The sequence below is a fragment of the Sparus aurata genome, chromosome 12, assembly GCF_900880675.1.
Source record: "Sparus aurata chromosome 12, fSpaAur1.1, whole genome shotgun sequence".
Lineage (NCBI taxonomy): Eukaryota > Metazoa > Chordata > Actinopteri > Spariformes > Sparidae > Sparus > Sparus aurata.
The window spans coordinates 28,613,050-28,638,043 of record NC_044198.1 but is presented as its reverse complement, the minus strand read 5'-3'; the positions used below and the strand labels follow the sequence as shown (position 1 = coordinate 28,638,043).

Genomic DNA, 24,994 nt, shown 5'->3' with positions numbered 1-24,994 from the left:
CACGGCTAACCAAGCTAGCTAGCTAACAGCAGCTGCTCTTACTCTGATGATATTCTGTCTCCTGTTTGTTGTGAGTGTTCATCCCACAGCTGGCCGTTGTGATGGTTAATGTGTGGTTTGAATAGAAACACAACAAGCAAACAAAAGATTGTTTTAATGGGAACACGTATTCAGTCTCATCTCTTTTACCAACACTTCCATGTTAAAATCAATAATTGTTGTGGTTGTTGTTGTTAGCATGGTTGCTAGCTGCCCACTGGTGATCGAATGCCTCAGGGCTCTAAACTCTGTTTGTTGAAAGTAGAGAGGTTCCAAGCTAACGTGTCCGTCATCAAGTGGAGGCTAGTAGTCTAAAAAGGTCATGCATAGTGAAATACAACTTGCTAATCAAAACTATTTATGAGTATCAACACAATGATTGTAATAAAGAAGCTGGCTGGAATCAAATGGCTACAGTGTTTCCCTCCAAAATGGAGTGAAGTGGAAGTATGACGTTGCAGAAAATGGAAAAACTCAAAGCACAGTCACGTCAGGATGGTGTTAAGATAAAGTGCTGGAGTTCATGTACTCAGTTACATTCTATCACTGGTTATTTGTGTTTATGACGCTGTGTGTTTGTTGCTGATTTATGAAAACGCTGTTCACAGACTGTAGAAACAAACCAACGTGTGTGCATCTGTCTGTCTGTCTGTAGCGGTGCCATATCCTCCCGGTACTCGCCTGTCAGTCAAAGACCTGTATGTGGACGGGCGGCCCAGCGTGGAGGTGCTGAAGGCCCATCTGGTGAAGGAGGGTCGGCTGGAGGAGGAGACGGCTCTACGGATCATCAACGAGGGAGCCGCCATCCTCCGCCAGGAGAAATGCATGCTGGAAGTGGAAGCTCCCATCACAGGTGAAGCCCCGACGCTTTTATCTTATCAGAGACGGATTTCCCCTCAGACGGAGAGTGCAGCGAGACAAAGACGTCTGTGTGGTCTGTGGAAACTGAGCCAGACTCACAGATCCACCCTGTCTCAGACGCAGCAGCTGCCCTCTCTGACATGTGGCTTAGCTTAGGTATCCAACCCTCCACCCTCTGCCCTCCGACTATTTATATCTGCGCTGCTCCGTCCTCTCTCACTTATTGTTTCCATAGTTTCGTCTGTTTTGTCTTCTTTCTCTGCCACTCGTACAAATATGGTCCAAATTTTAGTTTAAAACCTTCAAAAATGAGCAGAACATTATTATAAGTGTGAAGAGACAACAGTGTTGGTGTTCTGTTAAAGACGTCTGTGTACCGAAGTTAGCATGCTAACCAGCTAGCTAAATATTGTGACACCTATTTTCCTTAAAAACACAAAAATACGACCAAATTCCAGTTTCATTCCAACGTTCAAATAATTTCTCACATATTACTCTTCATTATGTGGATGATAATCTTCACTTCTGAACAATCATTTTGATCAGTTTTTATTTAATAAAAAACATTTGACATTTGAAGACGTCGCCTTTGACTCTGTATAATAATTTATCAATGATCAAAATAATTGATTGCTGCAGTTATTATTATTGTCCGTAAAGTAAATGATTGCAGCTTCTCAAATGTGAATATTTACTTGTTTCATTTGTTGTGACGTTGAAGTGATTATTATTATTTTGGTTGTCAACAAAATGACACATTTAAATGTGAACTTGAACTTCAGCAACCGTCCTGAGAAGTTTTCTCTACTTTATAGACATTAAGATAATATTTGAGTTTACACTCCAAACGCTAAATCAAGAAAAATTATTGGGCAGATTTATATGTAATAAAAAGAATCTGCATCAGATTGTACTCACTCACAGAAACCAGCAAGAGCGAATGTCAAAAATTCTCCGAAGAGCGTGAGAAGATATTGCTGATTGTCCTTTTATCTGATCTGGGTAAAAACAAAACCTCCTCAGTGGAGATAAGAAAGTTTTATACAATGTTTTCAGTCTCATGTAGATTCAGTACAGCACCATTACTGTCTGGATTACAGTTTGAGCAGTGAATATATCTCCTGACCAGCCTGATGGAGCTTCTTCATGACGTCCTGCTGCCACAAATCCTCACCACAGACCGAATGTGAGAAAATAAGCAGAATAACCCTGAATGTTGCGTTTGTGTGTCCAGTGTGTGGAGACGTCCACGGACAGTTCTTCGACCTGATGAAGCTGTTCGAGGTGGGCGGCTCCCCCAGCACCACCCGCTACCTGTTCCTGGGAGACTACGTGGACCGAGGTTACTTCAGCATCGAGGTAGGCGGCGGCCTCGTTTGTGTTTGTGACATTTTGTCTGACATTTGACATTCTGCCTGCTGCTCGGCCTCACGCCGCTCTGCACAGCTCTTTGAATAGTAGTAAGAAATGAAAGGCTCACTGTCTGCTGCCTCGGCCTGCTGACTGCCACACTGTGCACCCCACCCACCCACACACACACACACACACACACACACACACACACACACTGAGACACTGAGTGTACGTGCACACACACGCCTCGCATGTTGCCTCCAGCCTCAGACGGCGTCCCGCTCCCAGGGCGCTCTGAGGGCAGGACTGGGTGTGTTTTGTGGATGGCATGACATTTTTATTGGCTGCTGTCGTGCTTCCTTGTTGGGATTACTGGATATCCTGGAACACGATCTTCACAGCTCCGTCCGCGCCACACAGAGCTCCATTATCCAGCTTCAAACAGGGTCAAAGACGTTCTGGAGGAGCAGACGCTCCACTGAACCAGATTAATTTAGAAGTCATTTATCCTCAGACACGTTTTCCGACAGCCTCGGACCACCTGATGCGTGCAGGTCACAGCTCGCAATGTTGGTCGACATGTTCCAGTTCAGGATCCAACAGAGTCTGAATGAAGCTGTGAATCAGATCCCACAGTGATGCTCAGAGTTCATGCTCACTGTGACCAGCGACGGTCAGTGTGGTGATCAAAGCTGTATGCTGAAGCAACACGCCAGTCTGACCATGATCTTCTATTTAGACTTCCACAACGCTGTCATGAAATACAGAAAGTGTTGATTTGACAGATAGTTAATATACACCGCTGAGAGCAACATGAGTCAACAACATATTTAATGATGTTCCAGAAAATTACAAACTCCAAACTATCATTAAAGATATCTACAGAACGACTTCTTTACCCCGTCGGGCCTGATTCTGGAGACACAAAGCAGGATGTGTGATAAAAACACTTAAACAGAGATTTGGACTTTCAAGTGAAATACTGACAGACTGAAAACATGAAGTGAACCCAGATGAGTCACGTCGTCTTATTGATCAATGAGAAACAGTTGTACGGGTCACTTCCTGCATCATAGCGGCCGATGTGATGATACGGAGACATTTCTACACTGTTCATGTTCTTCTGGCTGCGCTGTGATCTGCTAATGAACAGCTGCTCGGATCAGATCGACTCCTCGTCGACGCCTTCGGAACAGAAAAACAACATTTAAATGAAACAGGTGGTTTGATGCAGCACAAATGATTGGCAGCTGAATGGACTGTTTGTTTGGAGGTGACGGATGGCGGCGTCGGTCTCGCTGTGCTTCAGTCGTGCAGGAGCTCCTTAATGATCACAGATACACATCCAGGAGTCGATTATCTCCTCAAACACGAATAAAGCAGAATGAAGCTTTTAGATTCATGAGGCGTTCATTGTTCTCCGCTCACCTGCAGCAGCTCGTGACCACAAACCAGATGCTTCGACATCAGGACTGCATGTGAAGCAGAGCAGAAGCTGATCAGCTGTCACAGAACATGTTGTCAGAACCATCCACACGGTTCTGATTGATGAGGACGACTGGTTACTCTGTTACTGTGACCAGTTTCTTCTGTTGAGTTGATTTAACCACTTTCATCCCTGTGATATCTTCTCCGAGTCGTTTCTGAGTCTCGGCGTCGCCTGTTCTTGTGTCCACTTCACTTCCTGTTGTAATGCAGAGAGGTCGTCACACTGATCAGATCCAGGCTGAGATTGATCGATATAAAGAAGCTTAGAATCACTCGTGCTGATCTGAGTAAAGTGTCGTTCAGGTCCGTTTTTTTAGTCCAAAGTGGCTTACAGTAATTCATTCACACACTGATGGTGAAGGACAGTTAGACGTGCAGACCAGGGGAATCGAACCAGCGACCTCCCAATAGCAAGACGCTGGCTCTACCTCTGAGCCACAGCTGATGTTCACAATAACATCCAAAAAAAGCTCTTTCAGAACAGACCAGCATCATAACTGTAATCAAACGAGTGTGTAATGTTGGGGAGTCCAGTTCAATAATCAGGATGAACAGGTCAAATCAAGTTTCATATCACGGACATTATTGATTTGTCAGCTCTATAATGAATTTGCAGTGATCAGATGAAGTGTTTCTGATTGATCCTCTCCCTCTCTGTGGTTCTGCAGTGTGTTCTGTACCTGTGGGCTCTGAAGATCAACCATCCCAACACCCTCTTCCTCCTCAGAGGCAACCACGAGTGCCGGCACCTCACAGAGTACTTCACCTTCAAACAGGAGTGTAAGAAGCCGTTACACAGTGTCGGTTCTGTTCAGACCCGGAGATAACGTCCGTCCTGAGTGACCACATGATAAACACAAACAGACTCCATGTTTCTGCACAAAGACAGAAAGAAGTTCATGTAGAACATTTGCTGAATGAACAAGAAGGTCCAAATAATGCAGAATGAGTCAGAGACAGAGTTTCACAGAGTTTATAAAGTGTCTCCAACTCAACAACTCACTAAACTGACACATTTGTTAAGGGAGTCTGGGGACTTTCTCCACGGGGACAAAGAAGTAGCCTATATTGTTACTGTTTAGTGTCTTTGTAACATGTGACATGTTTAGATCAATAACATGTTTCTTCTTTCATAAATGGAGTGTAAATGGTGACATCAGTGTAAACAGTGTGTTCAAACAGCTGATCAATGTTGGCAGGTAAGACTTTAGCACTTTAGACACAGAAGCAGACAGGCTGGTACAGACATGCTGCCACAAACTGACACTTTTTACAAGGAGACAAACAACTTCAGCTGAAAGATTTAATGCTGAATTTACAACAAGGACACAATGACTTACAATCTGTCACACACACAGTTTCACAGAGTTTGTTACGTTTCTCCTCATGAAACAACTCACCACATTTGTAAAGGGAGTCTGGTGATAAACCCATTATGTTTACAATCATCTGCAACAGGAAGGATGCTGGTACCGGGTCGGAACCGCTCCTGATGAGTCTCTGTAAAATGCTTCCTGGATCATTCACACCTGTGATCAGATCACTCAGGTGGATCATGACATCAGATCTGAACAGGAAGTAGTTCCTGCTGAGGTCAATGACACAAACACACCTGTCCTGGCCCTTTGGTTTGATACGTGTGTGTGTGTGTGTGTGTGTGTGTGTGTGTGTTTTGTGTCCTGCAGGTAAAATAAAGTACTCAGAGCGTGTATATGATGCCTGCATGGATGCGTTCGACTGCCTGCCTCTGGCTGCTCTCCTCAACCAGCAGTTCCTCTGTGTGCACGGAGGCCTGAGCCCCGAGGTCACCTGCCTGGACGACATACGGAAGGTAAATATTCACACTGAACAAGCTGACAGCAGAGATTAGGACTCAAACCAAGTTGCCTGCTAATCTATTAATTGTTGCAGCACTAAACTTCCCACTTAAATGGACTTTCATGAAGAGTGAAGAGACGGAGATCTTCTTTTTTCAAATACCAAACATGACGTATAGAGCAGCAATGTATAGATTACAGAATTGGACAACTTGCAGAATTAGCACGTGTATGTTCGTCTCATACTGTAAACTGTGTGTGTGTGTGTGTGTGTGTGTGTGTTCTTGCAGCTGGATCGGTTTAAAGAGCCTCCAGCGTTCGGGCCGATGTGTGACCTGCTGTGGTCGGACCCGGGAGAGGACTACGGCTCAGAAAAGACCCAGGAACACTTCTGCCACAACAGTGTGAGAGGCTGCTCGTATTTCTACAGGTACGACTGTCTCTCTCTGTCTGTCCCTCTCTCTCCCTCTCTCCATCTCTCTCTCCGTCTCTCTCTGTCTCTCTCTGTCTGTCCCTCTCTCTCCCTCTCTCCATCTCTCTCTCCGTCTCTCTCTGTCTCTCTCTGTCTGTCCCTCTCTCTCCCTCTCTCCATCTCTCTCTCCGTCTCTCTCTGTCTCTCTCTGTCTGTCCCTCTCTCTCCCTCTCTCCATCTCTCTCTTTGTCTCTCTCTCTCTCTCCCTCTCTCTCTCTCTCTCTCTCTCCGTCCATCTCTCTCTTTGTCTCTCTCTCTCTCTCTCTCTCTCTCTCTCTCTCTCTCTCCGTCTCTCTCCGTCTCTCTCTCTCCCTTCATCTCTCTGTCTCTCTCTCTCTCTCTCCGTCTCTCTCTCCGTCTCTCTCCGTCTCTCTCTCCGTCTCTCTCTCTCTCTCTCTCCATCTCTCTCTCCATCTCTCTCCATCTCTCTCCCGTCTCTCTCTCTCTCCTCTCTCTCTCCGTCTCTCTCTCTCTCTCTCTCTCTCTCTCCATCTCTCTCTCCATCTCTCTCTCTCTCCGTCTCTCTCTCTCTCTCTCCATCTCTCTCTCCATCTCTCTCTCCGTCTCTCTCTCTCTCTCTCTCTCTCCATCTCTCTCTCCATCTCTCTCTCTCTCCGTCTCTCTCTGTCTCTCTCTTTCTCTCTGTCTGCTGCTGGAAATGTTTCCACAGTTTTAAAAACAGACAAAAGCAGCTCGCTCTGTTAATCTGAGCTGATTAAAGCTTTTTACAAACAATGGCTTATCTCTGGATAAGTGACCGCCGGTTAAATCCGCTGTCACACACATACTGAAAATAAATATTAGCATTCTCAGCTCTGTCTTAATATTTGTACTGAATTTGCAGTGTTGACACCACATGGAGGTCAGCGTGAGGGGAGAGCAGCTGCTGCTGTAAAGCCTCTTTTATCCTGCGTTAGTTTGTTTTAGTCGCGCAGCGTTTAAATGATTCATCAGGAAATTACACTAAACGCTGTGTTCCTCTAACGCCTCTAATAGATCCGTCAGTGATTACTGTCTTCGCTGTATTTGGCTGGTCGTGCTCTGAGCGGCACTGAAGCCCGTCCAGGTCGCTGCTGGTTCCTTTAGGTTCATAAACGATGAGCTCCTGTCAGACCTGCAGCTGGTCTCACACGTCGGCTGATGTCTGAATAAAAGTTAAAGAAGTTTGTTGTGCTTCACGTGGAGTAGACATCCTGTCAGAGTTATCATAGAGGCTTTACAACTATGTGTCAGAGCTCACTGAGTACTAACTTCTTACTAACGTTTGAAGAGTTGTTGGATGTTAAACGTCCCAGAACAGACGGGACACTCAAACGCCTCGCTCCTTCTTCTGTGTCGTCTTCTTTTTATCTTCTTCTTCTTTTAGTCGTCATCATGCACTACTGTCTTCTTCTTTGTCTTGTCTTTGTTTTTAATGTCTTCTCTGTTGCCGTCTTATCATCTTTCTGTTCTTTGTCTTCATCTTCTCCGTCTCTTTCTTTCTTCATCTCCTTCTTTTTTCTTCTTTATCTTCATTGTCCTCTTTTTATGTCTTCTGTCTTTGTTGTCTTCTCATTCCTGATCTTTATCTTTTTTTCTGTTCTTTGTTGTCGTCTTCTAAACCTTCTTTGTCTTTGTTTCCTCTTCACTGTCACCTCTTGCGTCTTTTTCTTACTTCTTTGTTGTCTTATCGTCGTCTTCTTCTTCTCGTCTCTGCTGTTTTCTTCATCTTCGTCTGTTCTTTTTGTCTCTTCACTGCCGTTGTCTTCTAATCATCTTGGTCTACTGTACCACCCCGTCTCCTCCCTGACTGGACGGCAGGTGTGAACAGGTGCATGACCTTCATGTTCCTGAGTGAAGCGACGTGTGTGTGTGTGTGAGATGTTATCCCAGTAATGAACTGGAACCGCGTGTGAAGGATTCTGTGTAAACTCGCCTCTCCTGAGTGTGAACGCCTCGACCTTAATTGATCTTTAATTTTAGCACTTTAAAGCCGCTCTTGTTCTTCTGGAGCTCTTTCCTGTCACAGAAACCAGAACCAGCCGAGCTGTGGGAGGAACATTTGGATAAACATGGAACTGAACTGTCCGTCGGCCAAACTGGCATCTTCCTCTGTGACAGCACTCGTCTCCTGATGTTCGTGGTTTTAACTCTCAGCTCTGTGTTCTTTCAGTTACCCGGCTGTTTGTGACTTCCTGATGAACAATAACCTGTTGTCTGTAATACGAGCACATGAAGCCCAGGATGCAGGGTGAGTGATTCTCTTCACTGTGTTATAATACGCCGTGTATTCTTGCTCTAATGTCATTAAGATTCAAGGCAAACTCCCCTGAACACAGCGAGGGAACCAGCCGCTCACCAATTATAATATATATGAAATAAGTGTACAGCTTCAGGATCTGTGCTCTCTGACATCTGGATGTTCTTGTCTGAATACTTTTCATCCTTTTGTGAGTGGAGAGAAAATGATGAAGGCTGTTTGCTGAGCGGACGAGTCCTTTAAAACCTTAAAGCCCTTTTTTAGTAGTTTACACACCCAGCCGTCTCTCATCCTCCAGACATTATTGTGTTTTATATTATAATAATCTTTTGCTTTTCTTATTATCTTTGATGCGTCTGCGTCTTTTTTATCTCATAGTGAGCTTCTGAACACAAACAAAACGAGAAGAGCCGTCTGATCGTCTGTATTAGGCAGTAAAACATTCAGATATCGATGAATCACTCAGTTACACACACACACACACACACACACACACACACACACACACACACACACACACACACACACACACACACACACACACACACACACACGTTGGTAATCATCATTTAAATCACTTCACAAAGATATTTAACAGTTTAACCATAAACTGAAACAATAAACTTCACGGGGAATTTAAAGCGAAAGCATTTTTTTCAGAATTATAATCTTTAAAAAAAGAGTTTTGTTATAACTACTGTTACTGTTATATTTGTGCCAGTATCCAACCAACACATCAGTCGTGTTCTGATTTAGAAAGCTGATTGTCGGCACAGATATGTTGGTTCTGTGTGTGTCCACAGCCGCCATGATGGAAATACTGTCGAACTGTCCAAACGCTCATTTCATGGACAAAAACTATGATGAAAAATGTTCAGTGTCGGTGTGAAAAACAGACGTGTTGACAAATTGAATAAAGCTTTCTCAGAAAACCTGGATTTGAAATAAAGTGACTGGATGTTATGATGTGTTAAACGATGCACTATGTATTTTTTCTCCACGTTGTTTATTAGTTTTCACTTAATTCAAAGAATTATTGTTCAAAAATTGAGACAAAAAAACACTTCTTTAGTTGTTCAGTAGGTTGTCAGTTTGATTCTCGTCTTGAATTAATTAATTAATTAAATAAGAGTATTTTTGTACTGAAGCTGAAAACTGTCAGATATCTTCTTATTTAAACAGTTTGTGTCCTTGAGGTCTCACAGAAAATGATCCTGTCGTCTCTGAAGTGTTTGTTATTACGTGAAAATGAACATTTCTTGAGATCTCAAGAAAACAACTGAATTTTTTACTCGTTATCACCAGAAAACAGATGAAATCACACGTCTGACCTCTGTGTGTGACTGCTGTTGTGCCTGACAGACGAAACTAATGGATGAGCCAATTAGCTGACTAACAAATTGAGCAAAGTGCAGTGACGAGGTTGTTAAAGGGCCACATTGCTCACAGGATGTCAGTTGAAAAGGTCTGAAGTGAGGTTTTATTCATCAGTCTGCAGAAGCTGGAACACGTCTCTGTCTGTCTGTGTGTCTGTGTGTGTGTGTGTGTGTGTGTGTGTGTGTGTGTGTGTGTGTGTGTGTGTCTGTGTGTGTGTGTGTCTGTGTGTGTGTGTGTCTGTGTGTGTGTGTCTCTGTGTGTGTGTGCGTGTGCGTGTGTGTGTGTGTGTGTGTGTGTGTTGCTACGACGCATCAATAAAGTCTTAATCTTCATCTGTGAGTGTAAAACGTGTTTCTCTCTCCCTCAGGTACCGAATGTACAGGAAAAGTCAGACGACAGGTTTCCCTTCTTTAATCACAATCTTCTCTGCTCCCAACTACCTGGATGTGTACAACAACAAAGGTGAGACAAGTGAAGGAGGGAAACCATGGCAACAGCGCTGAAACCTTGAAGCCCTGGCAACAGGAGGCAGGAAGTGCATCATGAAGTAGAAAATGTTAATGTGTGTGTGTTTTGTTCTCAGCTGCGGTGCTGAAATATGAGAATAATGTGATGAACATCCGGCAGTTTAACTGCTCCCCTCACCCCTACTGGCTGCCCAACTTCATGGACGTGTTCACCTGGTCTCTGCCCTTCGTCGGAGAGAAAGGTGAGACTCCTGTCAGCCGGTCACGGTTTGAATCAGCGTGACAACATGCTGCTAATCAGAGTCATTATAGAGCAGGTGAGGTTATAAATGAGTCGAAGCTCTGACACGGATGTTAGCGATGGGAATCTGCACTCGCCTCACATTTTAATTTGATTACGATTCATCTTGATGCGTCTCATACACCTGTCACAGTGAAATTAGCTTGTATACACAGACGGGTGAACCTGCTCATGATCAGCAGTTAACTCTGTTCACACTGCAAGCAGACGAAGTTGGAAAAACAGAAAGATCCAAAACATCCAGGAAACACTAAACCTGTTTTAAAGAGTCTTAATAACGTTCACTCTCAGCTCAGACCACACAGAAGCTACAAAAACATATTATTCACTCTATTATTATTTGTAAAGCTGCATTTTTGCGTGATAAAGTCTAAAGAACAAAGAGATGATGCTCGACAGTTACGGGCGACGTAGAGGCCTGAATCATTGGTGTCTGTGTATCAAAAGTTAATTCACACCTTCCAGCCAATCAGAAGAGAGTATTCACCAAGACCATGTTGTAAATGAAGCTTTTATTATTTAAAGATTCAACATTGTACACACTGTCGGTGTCTGACTTGCCTCAGGACACAACAGCAGTTCATCACACGTTGTTCTGTTACAGATGTTTTATTTTCACGCAGCAGCTCAACTTCCTGAAAGTGTCAAACATCCAAACACTCGAACAGTTGGACAGTAAAGTCGACAGCACATCCTCAACTCACCACCGAGCCACTGAGCTCATTTAGTCTTCATGGCTGCAGACGTTAGCTTCAGCTGAAACACGCAGTGCTAACAGAGTACAGAAGTGTTACGGATAAATATCAACACCTGTGGATGTTGTAGCTGGGTGGATATTAAAGTCAATATCAAATCAATCCCTGATCTAAGGCAGGAGTCCGGATCACAGCTCCAGTTTTCATGCTGAAAAACAACAGCTGGCTCTTTCTGTCTGATGCTCGGCTCTGAATGAAACCTAATTATACAACACAATTATACAAAGAACTCTTAATGATGTTCCTCGTCTGATACTGAAGCTCTGTCACAAGATGCACAACTCCATCCGCGTCACGAGATGCATTCAGACTCTCTGTGGAGCTGCTCGGCTGTCCGTCCCCAAACATGTGATGTCTTAAATCGTAATCAGAAGAAATGCATCATTGTGCATCAAATGTGAAACACATGATGCAATAAATGGAAACGTCCAGTCAGACTAACGAGAGATACGTGTCAGAACATCTGTATCGTTTGAGGCTCGCCGCTCACAATGACAAACATGAGGGTTTAATAATAAAGAATATTTGGGAGAATTAAACAGATTTCATGGAGCAGACGACACGATTTAAATGTGTTTGATGAAGCTTTTTGACAGAATCTCTAACGAGATACGCGGGGAGTTAGCCACTTAGCATCCACACCATGATCAGTTGTATTTCTGTGTAATGAGAGCAGCAGGAAATTATTTTAATTGGCACTAATTTTACACTGGCGCTTCAACAATTAGGTGATTAATTAGTAGATTGGCAGAAAATTTAAAATGTATAAATAGTTTCTGTCATTTTCTGGTTCAAGCTGCTAAAATATGTCACTTTTCTGTTTTTTTTTTTCCCCACACAAACTCACCTCAACCATCACACACACCTCATGTCATCAACTATCACATCAACGAGGCTTTCACAGTCCTACAGCCGTCCTGCAAATACTTGAAGTCATGATTTTTAAGTTTGGTCCTCTAATCTTTTGATTTTTCACTGGATGACTGGACGAGTTGAAATGTGTCCTGAACATCGAAAAGAAACTACGGCAACTTGTTTTTTATTTAGTTTTTTGCTGAAGGATTACAGTAAAATCAAAATGAATCAAATTAATAACAGGAAGTAATTTTTTTATCTGTGCCACAGATTTTATTAGCTTCGGACCTGAAGAGCAAACATTTTGAATTATTTTGACTTTAGATTTTCCCAAAACGGATTCTTTAAATTTCCTTCTGAGAGTGTTAATATTTATTGTATGTGTATTAAAAACTCAAAGATGTTTCGATATTACTCCTCCGTCGTTTATGATCTTTTAAAATTAGTACTTAATCTCACATTCAGAGTTTGATGTCAGGGGAAGATATTTGTGTTGTGTTGACTTCAAGGTTCCATCAGTTCTATAGAGGTTTAATAAAAACTTTTTCTAGAAAATCCATGAAATGATCTGAGAAAAGTTCTGTTTTGGTTGAGTCGGCCCTGAATGACTCTCATGACAGTGAACTGAATCTCTTTTGGCTTTTGGACCGATGAAAAACATTATGAAGAAAATGTTCATATCAATGAGTACTGAAGATGAGGTGCAGCTCTGTGGATGTTTTGGTGTGTTTGTGTCTCTCTCATGTAGTTGTAACGGGTCAAACCGACACATGTTGTTGTGTTCTCACACAGTGACGGAGATGCTGGTGAACGTGTTGAACATCTGCTCCGACGACGAGCTGATGTCAGAAGGAGACGACACGTGTGAGGGTAAGAGGATGTGACACCTTCTTCATCAGCGTGTTGCTAACAGGCTCAAATAAATTCAAAAGCTTGCGGATGTTTCAACCTTCTCAGCTACAAACTGTTTATCAGAGCTGGTGGTTTCAGCTGCTTGAAGAACAGCCTGCAGACACGTAAAGATCAGAATCGGAACAGTTTATCACCTTCATGTATCTCGTGTTAGGTGACAAACTGTCAGTCCGTCGCTGACTTCCTGTCTGTGGCTCATTGGTTTGTCTTTAAAAACACTCGGTGCAAATATGAAGTTTCATGTTGTAAAAGGTTCAGCTCTCTGCTCACTGTACTCCATCTGTTGGGGACTATTTCCAGCAGCGGATGAATCCACATTTGGTTGGTTTAAGATGGAAAACTGTCGGTGTAAAAACGGTCCTGTTTCTTTATCGCTGAATATAATTACCACAGTTCAGTTTGAGAAGGGAATGAAACCCTGAAGGAAGCTGAAGTTCTGCTGGCAGCTGAACCGCCGATAACACGCCGACCAGACTGTGTTTGTCCACAGAGAGCGGCCGCGAACACAGCTGACACCCTGCGGTCTGCTGCTGACCGCAGAGCCCACAGTGGACTCAGGTTCTGTCACTGCTGACCACAGAGCCCACAGTGGACTCAGGTTCTGTCACTGCTGACCACAGAGCCCACAGTGGACTCGTGTTCTGTCACTGCTGACCACAGAGCCCACAGTGGACTCGTGTTCTGTCACTGCTGACCACAGAGCCCACAGTGGACTCAGGTTCTGTCACTGCTGACCACAGAGCCCACAGTGGACTCAGGTTCTGTCACTGACCACAGAGCCCACAGTGGACTCAGGTTCTGTCACTGCTGACCACAGAGCCCACAGTGGACTCGTGTTCTGTCACTGCTGACCACAGAGCCCACAGTGGACTCGTGTTCTGTCACTGCTGACCACAGAGCCCACAGTGGACTCAGGTTCTGTCACTGCTGACCACAGAGCCCACAGTGGACTCGTGTTCTGTCACTGCTGACCACAGAGCCCACAGTGGACTCGTGTTCTGTCACTGACCACAGAGCCCACAGTGGACTCGTGTTCTGTCACTGCTGACCACAGAGCCCACAGTGGACTCGTGTTCTGTCACTGCTGACCACAGAGCCCACAGTGGACTCAGGTTCTGTCACTGCTGACCACAGAGCCCACAGTGGACTCAGGTTCTGTCACTGCTGACCACAGAGCCCACAGTGGACTCGTGTTCTGTCACTGCTGACCACAGAGCCCACAGTGGACTCAGGTTCTGTCACTGACCACAGAGCCCACAGTGGACTCGTGTTCTGTCACTGACCACAGAGCCCACAGTGGACTCAGGTTCTGTCACTGCTGACCACAGAGCCCACAGTGGACTCGTGTTCTGTCACTGCTGACCACAGAGCCCACAGTGGACTCAGGTTCTGTCACTGCTGACCACAGAGCCCACAGTGGACTCAGGTTCTGTCACTGCTGACCACAGAGCCCACAGTGGACTCAGGTTCTGTCACTGCTGACCACAGAGCCCACAGTGGACTCGTGTTCTGTCACTGCTGACCACAGAGCCCACAGTGGACTCAGGTTCTGTCACTGCTGACCACAGAGCCCACAGTGGACTCAGGTTCTGTCACTGCTGACCACAGAGCCCACAGTGGACTCGTGTTCTGTCACTGCTGACCACAGAGCCCACAGTGGACTCGTGTTCTGTCACTGACCACAGAGCCCACAGTGGACTCGTGTTCTGTCACTGCTGACCACAGAGCCCACAGTGGACTCGTGTTCTGTCACTGACCACAGAGCCCACAGTGGACTCGTGTTCTGTCACTGCTGACCACAGAGCCCACCGTGGACTCGTGTTCTGTCACTGCTGACCACAGAGCCCACAGTGGACTCAGGTTCTGTCACTGACCACAGAGCCCACAGTGGACTCGTGTTCTGTCACTGACCACAGAGCCCACAGTGGACTCGTGTTCTGTCACTGCTGACCACAGAGCCCACAGTGGACTCAGGTTCTGTCACTGACCACAGAGCCCACAGTGGACTCAGGTTCTGTCACTGCTGACCACAGAGCCCACAGTGGACTCAGGTTCTGTCACTGCTGACCACAGAGCCCACAGTGGACTCGTGTTCTGTCACTGCTGACCACAGAGCCCACAGTGGACTCGTGTTCTGTCACTGACCACAGAGCCCACAGTGGACTCGTGTTCTGTCACTGCTGACCGCAGAGCCCACAGTGGACTCGTGTTCTGTCACTGCTGACCGCAGAGCCCACAGTGGACTCGTGTTCTGTCACTGCTGACCGCAGAGCCCACAGTGGACTCGTGTTCTGTCACTGACCACAGAGCCCACAGTGGACTCGTGTTCTGTCACTGACCACAGAGCCCACAGTGGACTCGTGTTCTGTCACTGACCACAGAGCCCACAGTGGACTCGTGTTCTGTCACTGACCACAGAGCCCACAGTGGACTCGTGTTCTGTCACTGCTGACCACAGAGCCCACCGTGGACTCGTGTTCTGTCACTGCTGACCACAGAGCCCACAGTGGACTCAGGTTCTGTCACTGACCACAGAGCCCACAGTGGACTCGTGTTCTGTCACTGACCACAGAGCCCACAGTGGACTCGTGTTCTGTCACTGACCACAGCGCCCACAGTGGACTCGTGTTCTGTCACTGCTGACCACAGAGCCCACCGTGGACTCGTGTTCTGTCACTGCTGACCACAGAGCCCACAGTGGACTCAGGTTCTGTCACTGACCACAGAGCCCACAGTGGACTCGTGTTCTGTCACTGACCACAGAGCCCACAGTGGACTCGTGTTCTGTCACTGCTGACCACAGAGCCCACAGTGGACTCAGGTTCTGTCACTGACCACAGAGCCCACAGTGGACTCGTGTTCTGTCACTGACCACAGAGCCCACAGTGGACTCGTGTTCTGTCACTGCTGACCACAGAGCCCACAGTGGACTCAGGTTCTGTCACTGACCACAGAGCCCACAGTGGACTCAGGTTCTGTCACTGCTGACCACAGAGCCCACAGTGGACTCAGGTTCTGTCACTGCTGACCACAGAGCCCACAGTGGACTCGTGTTCTGTCACTGCTGACCACAGAGCCCACAGTGGACTCGTGTTCTGTCACTGACCACAGAGCCCACAGTGGACTCGTGTTCTGTCACTGCTGACCGCAGAGCCCACAGTGGACTCGTGTTCTGTCACTGCTGACCGCAGAGCCCACAGTGGACTCGTGTTCTGTCACTGCTGACCGCAGAGCCCACAGTGGACTCGTGTTCTGTCACTGACCACAGAGCCCACAGTGGACTCGTGTTCTGTCACTGACCACAGAGCCCACAGTGGACTCGTGTTCTGTCACTGACCACAGAGCCCACAGTGGACTCGTGTTCTGTCACTGACCACAGAGCCCACAGTGGACTCGTGTTCTGTCACTGCTGACCACAGAGCCCACAGTGGACTCGTGTTCTGTCACTGCTGACCACAGAGCCCACAGTGGACTCGTGTTCTGTCACTGCTGACCACAGAGCCCACAGTGGACTCAGGTTCTGTCACTGCTGACCACAGAGCCCACAGTGGACTCAGGTTCTGTCACTGACCACAGAACCCACAGTGGACTCGTGTGTTTGTGTCTCTAACTCAACAGAATTTAAACTTGGTTGTGATTGGCGGGCTGATGACAGATTGCATTGATAGTTTGAGTTATTTTAATGATTTTATTAATTTATTTGCGCACTTCAGCAATTTATAAACTCAAATTACACATTTTTATCAACAGTTACTGACTTGTAACAAAGGTTATTAATTTGTAAAGATAAGTTACCAAAGCAAGAGCCTGAAAAGAACAACAGGACAGATGTTCAGACGCTCTCTTTGTGATGATCGTGTGTTTTTCTCATCGTTTTCTGTTTCTGTCTTTGTTGGTGGCGTTCAGGTGGAACTCCAGCTGTCAGAAAGGAGGTGATCAGAAATAAGATCCGGGCGATTGGAAAGATGGCCCGTGTCTTCTCTGTGCTCAGGTGGGTGTTACTTCTGATTGTTGGGTTGAATTTCACATGAATATGAGTGTTGTTAAAGATGGCGGTCGGTTTTACTCGAGGAGCAAAGAGGTTTAAATCCTCCTGTCACACTGCTGATGGTTATTCTGACGTCTTTGAGCACTTTGTCTGATTTCATTCACATGAAAACTTCCATCCTGGCTGTAAAAGAAGGATTTGTTTCTTACTTAATGTTAAAACTTTACTGTAACGTGTTGGACAGGAAATGCTGTGTTCGAGGCGGCAGGCTGCTGAAGAGTCGCTCCTCAGCTTTGTATTATCTCTGCGTCGCTCCACTTCAGTTTAAGGCTAATGACTTTCTCCTCCTGTAACACGCGTCCTCTTTTAATCTGGTGGAAGTGTGTCACAATGATTTGTCCTTTAACGACGAACGATCTCGTTCAGACAATGTCTCCCAGTTACTTTAAGACCCAGAAAAGCAACACTCTGAAGTTCTGCGCATCGTGTTCGTTGCATTGTTATATTTTAGTGAAGTGATAAACGACGGTGTGGTCGTGCAGCAGAGTGTCGATCAGTCCTGCTTTGTTTTCACTGATTGGTTTTACATCAGTTACCTTCTGCACTCTGTGTCTAATTAAAAGTTAATTGGTCTTAAAGGAACAGTTCGCCTAAACATTTTAATCCCGTCATCCTCTGCTCCTCCTGATGAAGTCCACAAAACATTTCTGGAGCTTCACAGTGAAACAGTTGATTTAAAACAAAGTTCTGCAGTAACATGCACCTGATGAAATACGCGGTTCACGAGATTAAAAGCGTTCTGACGCAACGTGAAATCATTTTGAGACTAAATAAACATACTTATAAAACGTACAAAAACACATTCTCATACTGTTTTACTTTGTTTATATGTGGCGGACCCTGCCACCTGCTGAGGTCGAATCTCTTCTCTGAATCTGCACACTGCCCCTTTAAAAGTGTTGATTAAAATATCAGCTGTGCAGGAGTTTCATTACATCACTGTATTATATCGATTCACTACACAGTGCTGGGTGTTCTGTTATCATAATTAACAACAAGAGCTAGTATATCTTTATAAGTATATAATAATATATAATTCAGCTCAATATGAACAGTCGAGGAGACGCTGATGTTGCCGTGACAACAATGTAGCAGACGTTTTCTCTGAAATCCAAAATATTTCCTGATTTATTCAGAAGAACAGAGTAAATATCCAAATCGTGTTCGTCTTGGTTGCCGTAGCGACGAGTAATGTTCATGAAGGGGGTGTCATGGGAACGTGGGAATTTCAAAATAAAGGCGCTTCTTAAAGATGATGATGATGATGATGATATAGATCGTCTCTGCTTTGATGATCGTTAATGTTGTAACTGTCAGAAGCTAAAACACAGGCTGTATTTAAATCAATGTCAATAGTCAGGTTATTGATCAGGCTAACAAGGTGTGTGTGTGTGTGTGTGTGTGTGTGTGCGTGTGTGCGTGTGTGCGTGTGTGTGTGTGTGTGTGTGTGTGTGTGTGGTCAGAGAGGAGAATGAGAGTGTGTTGCAGCTGAAGGGTCTGACCCCGACAGGAACGCTGCCTCTGGGAGTTTTGTCCGGAGGTCGGCCATCTCTGGAAAGCGGTGAGTGTGAACGCAGCCGAGCATCGCACAACAAAAGGACACACTAACACAGAGTCGAGCTAACACTAACTCCCTGCGCCTGCACTCACAACAAGAGACTAACACTCAAACACACACACACACACACAGAAACATGGAAATGTCAAGAGGGTTTGCTCTCCTGGAGGACCGGCCTGTTCAAACATCTGCACCATGCTGCCCTTTACAGAGTGGAGCTGCTTCACAGGATCATATCTCTGTCTTTCAACTGAAAACAAACTCATTATTTAAGTTTATCGTGATGTAAATGTTACGATTTATAGCAATATGAAGTAATAATCTACAATTTAAAGCATTTAAATATATTTAAAGACAGTTTAGTGACACTAAAACACGTCTGACACAAGTTCAGCTTCTTCAGTTTGAAACACTTTCTGCAGTTTTAAAGGTTCCCTGTGGAGTTTTTGACTTCTAGTAGCTCCGCCCCCTTCCTGTTCCCCCCATGTGACCTTATTGATCAAACCTGTGTCTGGTAGTGAATGAAGAGAGACAGATTAAGTATTGATCCTGTTTGAACTGTGTCATTAATCACACACATGACGTTTGACATCAAACTAATGAAACATCAGACTGTGAAAACGTGTCATTATAGGCAGGCTAGCAGTTAGCTAGGCTAGCAGTTAGCTAGGCTAGCTAACCGAGGCTAACGCCGGGCAGCATGGTGTAAACATGTCCCCACATTTGATCCGTTTAACAAACCCTGATCAATATTCTTATTATTCTTATTATTCTTGTTATTGTTGTTATTATGGGATGATGTAGTTCTCCTCACACGTGGTCACTTCCTGGTTGTTTGGCGGGCGGGGGGGGGCGGGGGGGGGATGTTTGATGGTTGACGACATGTTAACAGACTGACTGATTGATGAATAACGTGACTGACTGAATGCATTGATATATAACGTTCCCACTCTCTCTCCATTGGTTTTCGGCATGGCACTTCTACTCACGCTTACACAGCCACCGTAGAGGCAGAAGAGGCACGAGGTATGCATTCGTTCATCTCTACCATCTCCAATTATCTCGTTGTATCTCTGTCTGTGTCATTATGTTACCGTGTGATGCTTCTCTGGAGTCCGAGGCGTCACTGTTGTGTGTGTGTGTGTATGTGTGTGTGTGCTCAGAGGTTATTCCATCTGGTTCTGGAGGAAGAACCCAACAGAGAAAGTGTTTTTAGACTTTAGTGATGAATCTGAAGTATCTCAGTGTTCAGTTTATTAGGAACAGTTGGTTTAATCTATAAAGAGTCTGATAAATAATGAATCCTCCGTCATGAGAGATGTGTGGTCACTTTGTTCTTACTGACAGATGTTTCTATTATTGTGTCCACTCTGTTTCCATCAATGAAGGCAAAACGTTTAGAAACTCTAAGACTGTATTTTATGATTTATGAGACTCATCATAGAAAACAATTAAGAGCCTAAATGAACTTCAATCACATTAATAATGAAAGTGTGTTTCTTTGTCTCCATGCTGTCCTCGTCCTCCTCTGAAGTAAGTTCTAACTCTCTCCTCCCAGTAATCTGATTACTTCCTGTACCAGTAATAACACCAGTTCATGACTCTGTTCAGGAAATAGGATGAAGGAGTCGTGAACTCTTCAGTCACGTGACCGACGTGAACACTGAAATGTTTAAATTGATCTCAGAGTTTTAATACAAACGATAAAACAAAAGAAAAACAAGCCGGCTGTCAGTAAATCAGAATCAGGAGAGTGTTTACTGGATCTCAAACGTTCCACCTTCTGATTCTGAGTGTTCAGTTTCTGTAAGTTATTGATCTCGTCCTGCTTTGTTGTATCAACTTCATCAGCTGGAATCTCATTATCAGATAATAACGATGACCTGATGCAGACTGACGACAGCGTTCAGCTTCAGTCAGACTGATGTGATAAAAACACACACATCGATATTTATTGACCTGAACATATTTCATCCAGACTCGTTAAAGACTCAACAGAACCCACCAGTTCTGTTTCATTCACACATTTTAAGCAGGCGACAGCAGGCGCTGAGTTCAAAGCAGCGTTCACACTAAACGATGGTTAAAACTGATCTGGAGTTACGTTCAAACTCACCTAAAGATTCCTGCAACAACAACACGCCGTGTTCACGTCCTGAGTCCAGAACAGCTGAAGTCACCACAGTTATTATGTTCATGTGGTGGAGTGGAAGTCGAGTATTTGAGTAAATGTACTCAGTTACATTCCGTCAGTCGGCCGTCTCTCATACGTTCTGTGTTTCCTCGCAGCGATTCAAGGCTTCAACCCTCAGCACAAGATCCAGAGCTTCGAGGAGGCCCGAGGTCTGGACCGCATCAACGAGAGGATGCCGCCGCGCCGCGACAGCAAGCAGCAGGAGGCCGTCCCCTCCCCCAACAACCTGCCCGCCAGCACCGGGCCGCCGGACAAGAACGGAACCAACGCACAGGCCTGAATCCTCCCCCGCTGCCCCCCTATCTCCCCTGCTTCTTCCTCTCCTTCCTTCCTTCCTTCCTTCCTTCCTTCCCTCCTTCCTCCTTCCCTTGCCCTCTTCTCTCCTTTCAGAGCAGGAGAAGAGGCGGTTCAGTCGGAGCGACTCTCACCACGCTTAATTTATTTTATCATCGATTAAATATCATAGTTTAAGACTGAACAGGATGGAATCATTTTCTAACCGGGAGGACGACACCTTTCTGTCAGCGGGAGGAAGTGACGCTCATTACGACGCCGTGTTCGTGCCCACACACACACACACACACACACACACACACACACACACACACACACACACACACACTGCATAAATCCATCCTTTCTTATGCCAATGATAGTGTGACTGAGCTCTGAGGAGCGAGTATTGACATTTATATGATATAATTATGTATATTTTAATTGTTCCCTCTTTTCAATGTGATGTTTTTTTTTTGTTTTTGTTTGTTTTTTTACAACACATAGATTTAGAGCGGGGGGTGCAGAGAGAGAGAGGGAGGGAGAATTAAAGGGTTATTCCGCTCTATTATAACAGTCGGTCGTTATTATTGACGGACAAAATCTTGACTCGCGGCGTCGAAGCTCCGCTCGCCGACCGCGAGTCAACGTTTTCATGTCGAGCAGCTCGGCTCCTGTTTTTGTGGCTTCAGACGTCGTTTCTGTCTCTTTTGATAACAAACAGCCGACACGGCGTTAAAATTAAATCTGATGCGACCCTCACTAACGAAGTGAGGACGAGCATCACGACTTTGACTCTAAACCCAGTGAGCTTTCAGATTTAGTGATGGAATGAAAAGCAGGATCGATGATTCTGAGCGAGTTCAGCGGGAGAAAACTAAACTGTGAGGAGAAGTTACTGTCGCTGAACGCTCGCAGCTTGTTGAACTCGTCAAACTCTGACCTGAAAAAAGACACCAGGCTGATTTTGTCAGTTGTCTGTTGATCTTTATGAATCCAGATGTGATCGTCTGACAGTCGCTGAGCCGTCGGTGCTGAAAAAAGAATCTAATTTCTCTCAGAGTCGAGCACGTTGTCGTCTTGATATTTAGACCGAAGCAGCTTCGTCTCGAGCTGCAGGATGAAACGATCCGGTCGAGCCGGTTCTGACCCGTCAGACTTCTGTAGTGACGTCACGTGTTCCCAAATATCAACTCAGCCAGTCTGAAGTTTGTGTCGCTGACAGAAACAGAAACGATGGAGAAGCTACAAAAATAATAAACCACGACTGAAACTGACAAAGTACAAAAGAAACAGAAAAAAAGGTTCAATAAATAAGTAAATAAGTTGTTTAATGCACCAAAAATACACTTAAAATAATTTAGTTTATTTGAAACGCAAATGTACATTTAAAAACCAAACAGGTGCTTCAAGAACATACAAACAGAATGACACAGTGCAAATACAGAATTAATCATTATTATTACAAATAAACAGATCAATGTATTTATTTGCTTTTGTATTGATTCAGTCATCTTAATAAACGCATGTTTTTATTCATGTGTTGTTTTGCAAAATGAATAAAGAAATAAATACATAAAAAAAAGAAAATTACATTTTAAAATGAATAAAAAGAATTGCTACAGAAGTTAAAACAGAAATATTAACTTAAGTCACATTTTAAGTTAATAAACGTCTGGCTTTGCTTTTGGTGCATTAATGTTACTTATTGATCCTTCTGTTGAGTTTCTGCCGTCAGCTTCAGTCTGAACCTCCTGACAGCAGCGGGAGGAGACTGAGGTGTGTTGGGTGTGGGCGCCGGCGCGTCTCACCCGGGTGGGTTTGATTTGACTGTTTTGTTGTTTATTTCTCGGGAGGTGGGCGGGTGAAGTACGAGGCCTCATTCTGACTTCTGTTCGGCTCTCAGAACATATCTCACAGAATGTACAGAAACGGTTTAAAGATAAAATCAAGACTTTTTTCTTTTACAGCTAAATTTGAAAAAAAAAAAAGAGAGAACTTTTTGTCAGTACATGTATTGCGAGGCCTCTCATTTATGTAGATGTTTCACTCCATTCAAATAAAAAAGAGAAAAGTATGGCTGCCTGTGTGTCTGTTGAATGCTGCTCAAGGCCGCCGGCTGCCAGTCACGGGCAGCGTGGGAGGTGTTGCTTTGTGCGGCTCCATCCAGCGAGGAGACGAGTGGCATTGAAACATCTCCAGCTCGCCGCTCTCGTGTGTAGGCCCAGATGTTCCTTAGCAACACAAACCCTCCACATTATTACCTGCAGAGACAGAAAAGGTTGATGAGGATGAAAAGGAAGCCGTGGGCCCGAACACAATCACAGCGCTACACACTCGGTCACGACGAGGTGTGAAGGAACCGGCGCAGCACGGAGGTGTGAAGCTGTAGTAACAAACACAAAGAGGAGGAAACATCACAATCTCATTTACACAATCTCACTTACACAGCCCGGATTAAAGGAGGTCGTTCTTCATCTTTAGGATCTTTCTGATTGAGAAACAAGAACTCCAGCACAGGGTTTGTAAAAAAAGGTTAATTTTATATAAATATCTTTAATATAATCCTTAAAAAAATGCTTCATTTTCAAAATAATCTGTTTTTTCATCGGCACATTCTCTCATGTAAAGTAAAAATATATTTAATATCTGAAATGAGACGTTCACATCGTCGTCGTTTGTCTCCTGGAGTCAACAGAACTCATCAGAACTCGGACCGTTCTGATGAAGCTGCTGAACTTGATGTTTCACTGCTGCATCAACAGAAACGACTCAGTGTGTTAAAATAAAACTAACAGGAGGAAACATTAAAATCTCGTCTTCACATCTGCAGATTTAAAGGAGGCGTTTATCATTATGTTGGTACGGAAGCCCTGAGGGATCAAACCTGAGCAGAATTAAGTTCCTTAATTTATTTTTCCCTCTGTGAATATTTATAGGTGGAAACTTTGGGGGAAAAAAAGTGATCACATTTTTTCTGTTGAGAAAAAACAAACATATTTCTGTTGATTTTTTTTTTTCCATCATTTAAAAAGTTCACATTTATAACCATTTTCCCTCAAATCATTTTTTTTTCAGGGCTTCCGTATGTTTGATGGAAATAAGCACTAAAAAACAAATTATTTCTCTTGTTTTGATTTTTGACTGATTTTAATTTGAGTGATGAGAAATATCAGCAGGACTTCAATTTGGCTGAAATTAAAACTGGAAAGTTTTGGAGATTTTTAACTGAAATTTTTTAAAAATTTTTAACTGAAATCTTTTAGGAATTTTTAACTGAAATTTTTTAAACATTTTTTAACTGAAATCTTTTAGAAATTTTTAACTGAAATTTTTCAGAAATTTTTAACTGAAATCTTTTAGAAATTTTTAACATTTTGTCGTCAACTTTGTCTCCTGGAGGTTAAATGAACAGAATTAATCAGAACCTGCGGTCGGTGTTGTTCTGGACAGCTGGTAAACTTTATGTTTCATAGAAACAATTTGAAGATAAATCTGGAAACGTTTTGCTTTTGGTCCTTTGAAAGTGTTCAAAGAGTGTAAAAAAATAACGTGATGAAACATTTAAATGTCGCCTATTTGTTCTAATGGAGAGAAAAACTGGACTTTTGGGTTTTGTTTAATCTGAGCCACATGAAGAACATGATTCATTCAGCGACTTTACAGTTTACAGGGAAAAATCTTCATTTAACTGTTTTTAAAGTCAGAAACCTGCTAGAATTTAAAAAATAATCAAATAAAAAAACAAACAAACCTGAAACAGAAACTCTTCCTCTGTTTTATGACTGTTTAATTTGAGAAACAAGAGGTTTGTTACAGTCTTTAAACTGGTTAATGCTTCATTTTAACAGAAACAACAGATTAGATGTAATCCTTTAAAATGTCCGTTGACACACTCAGTCGTAAAATAAAAATATTTTAAAATCATTGAGTTGAGTTGAAGGACGCTGTCCCCGCGAAGAGAATCACAAAGACCTTCATCAAA

At 44.1% G+C, this 24,994-nt stretch overlaps 1 protein-coding gene across 3 annotated transcripts in view; it reads left to right on the top strand.

Annotated features, from left to right (window-relative positions):
* The window catches only part of LOC115592683 (serine/threonine-protein phosphatase 2B catalytic subunit gamma isoform-like), a 31,114-nt gene extending 8,028 nt beyond the window's left edge, over positions 1-23,086 (top strand). The window contains exons 2-14 of one of the 3 annotated variants that reach the window (XM_030435729.1): positions 695-892; positions 2,135-2,259; positions 4,410-4,521; positions 5,427-5,572; positions 5,849-5,988; positions 8,183-8,260; positions 10,014-10,108; positions 10,230-10,355; positions 12,817-12,894; positions 16,843-16,927; positions 18,448-18,545; positions 19,542-19,568; positions 20,841-23,086. In XM_030435729.1, the coding sequence (XP_030291589.1) occupies positions 695-892; positions 2,135-2,259; positions 4,410-4,521; positions 5,427-5,572; positions 5,849-5,988; positions 8,183-8,260; positions 10,014-10,108; positions 10,230-10,355; positions 12,817-12,894; positions 16,843-16,927; positions 18,448-18,545; positions 19,542-19,568; positions 20,841-21,016 (1,484 nt within the window). In that variant the 3' untranslated portion in view covers positions 21,017-23,086. Of the gene's footprint in view, positions 1-694; positions 893-2,134; positions 2,260-4,409; positions 4,522-5,426; positions 5,573-5,848; positions 5,989-8,182; positions 8,261-10,013; positions 10,109-10,229; positions 10,356-12,816; positions 12,895-16,842; positions 16,928-18,447; positions 18,546-19,541; positions 19,569-20,831 lie in introns of all 3 variants that reach the window. The other 2 variants (XM_030435728.1, XM_030435730.1) reach the window with 2 other exon arrangements.
* Positions 23,087-24,994: the final 1,908 nt, after the last annotated feature.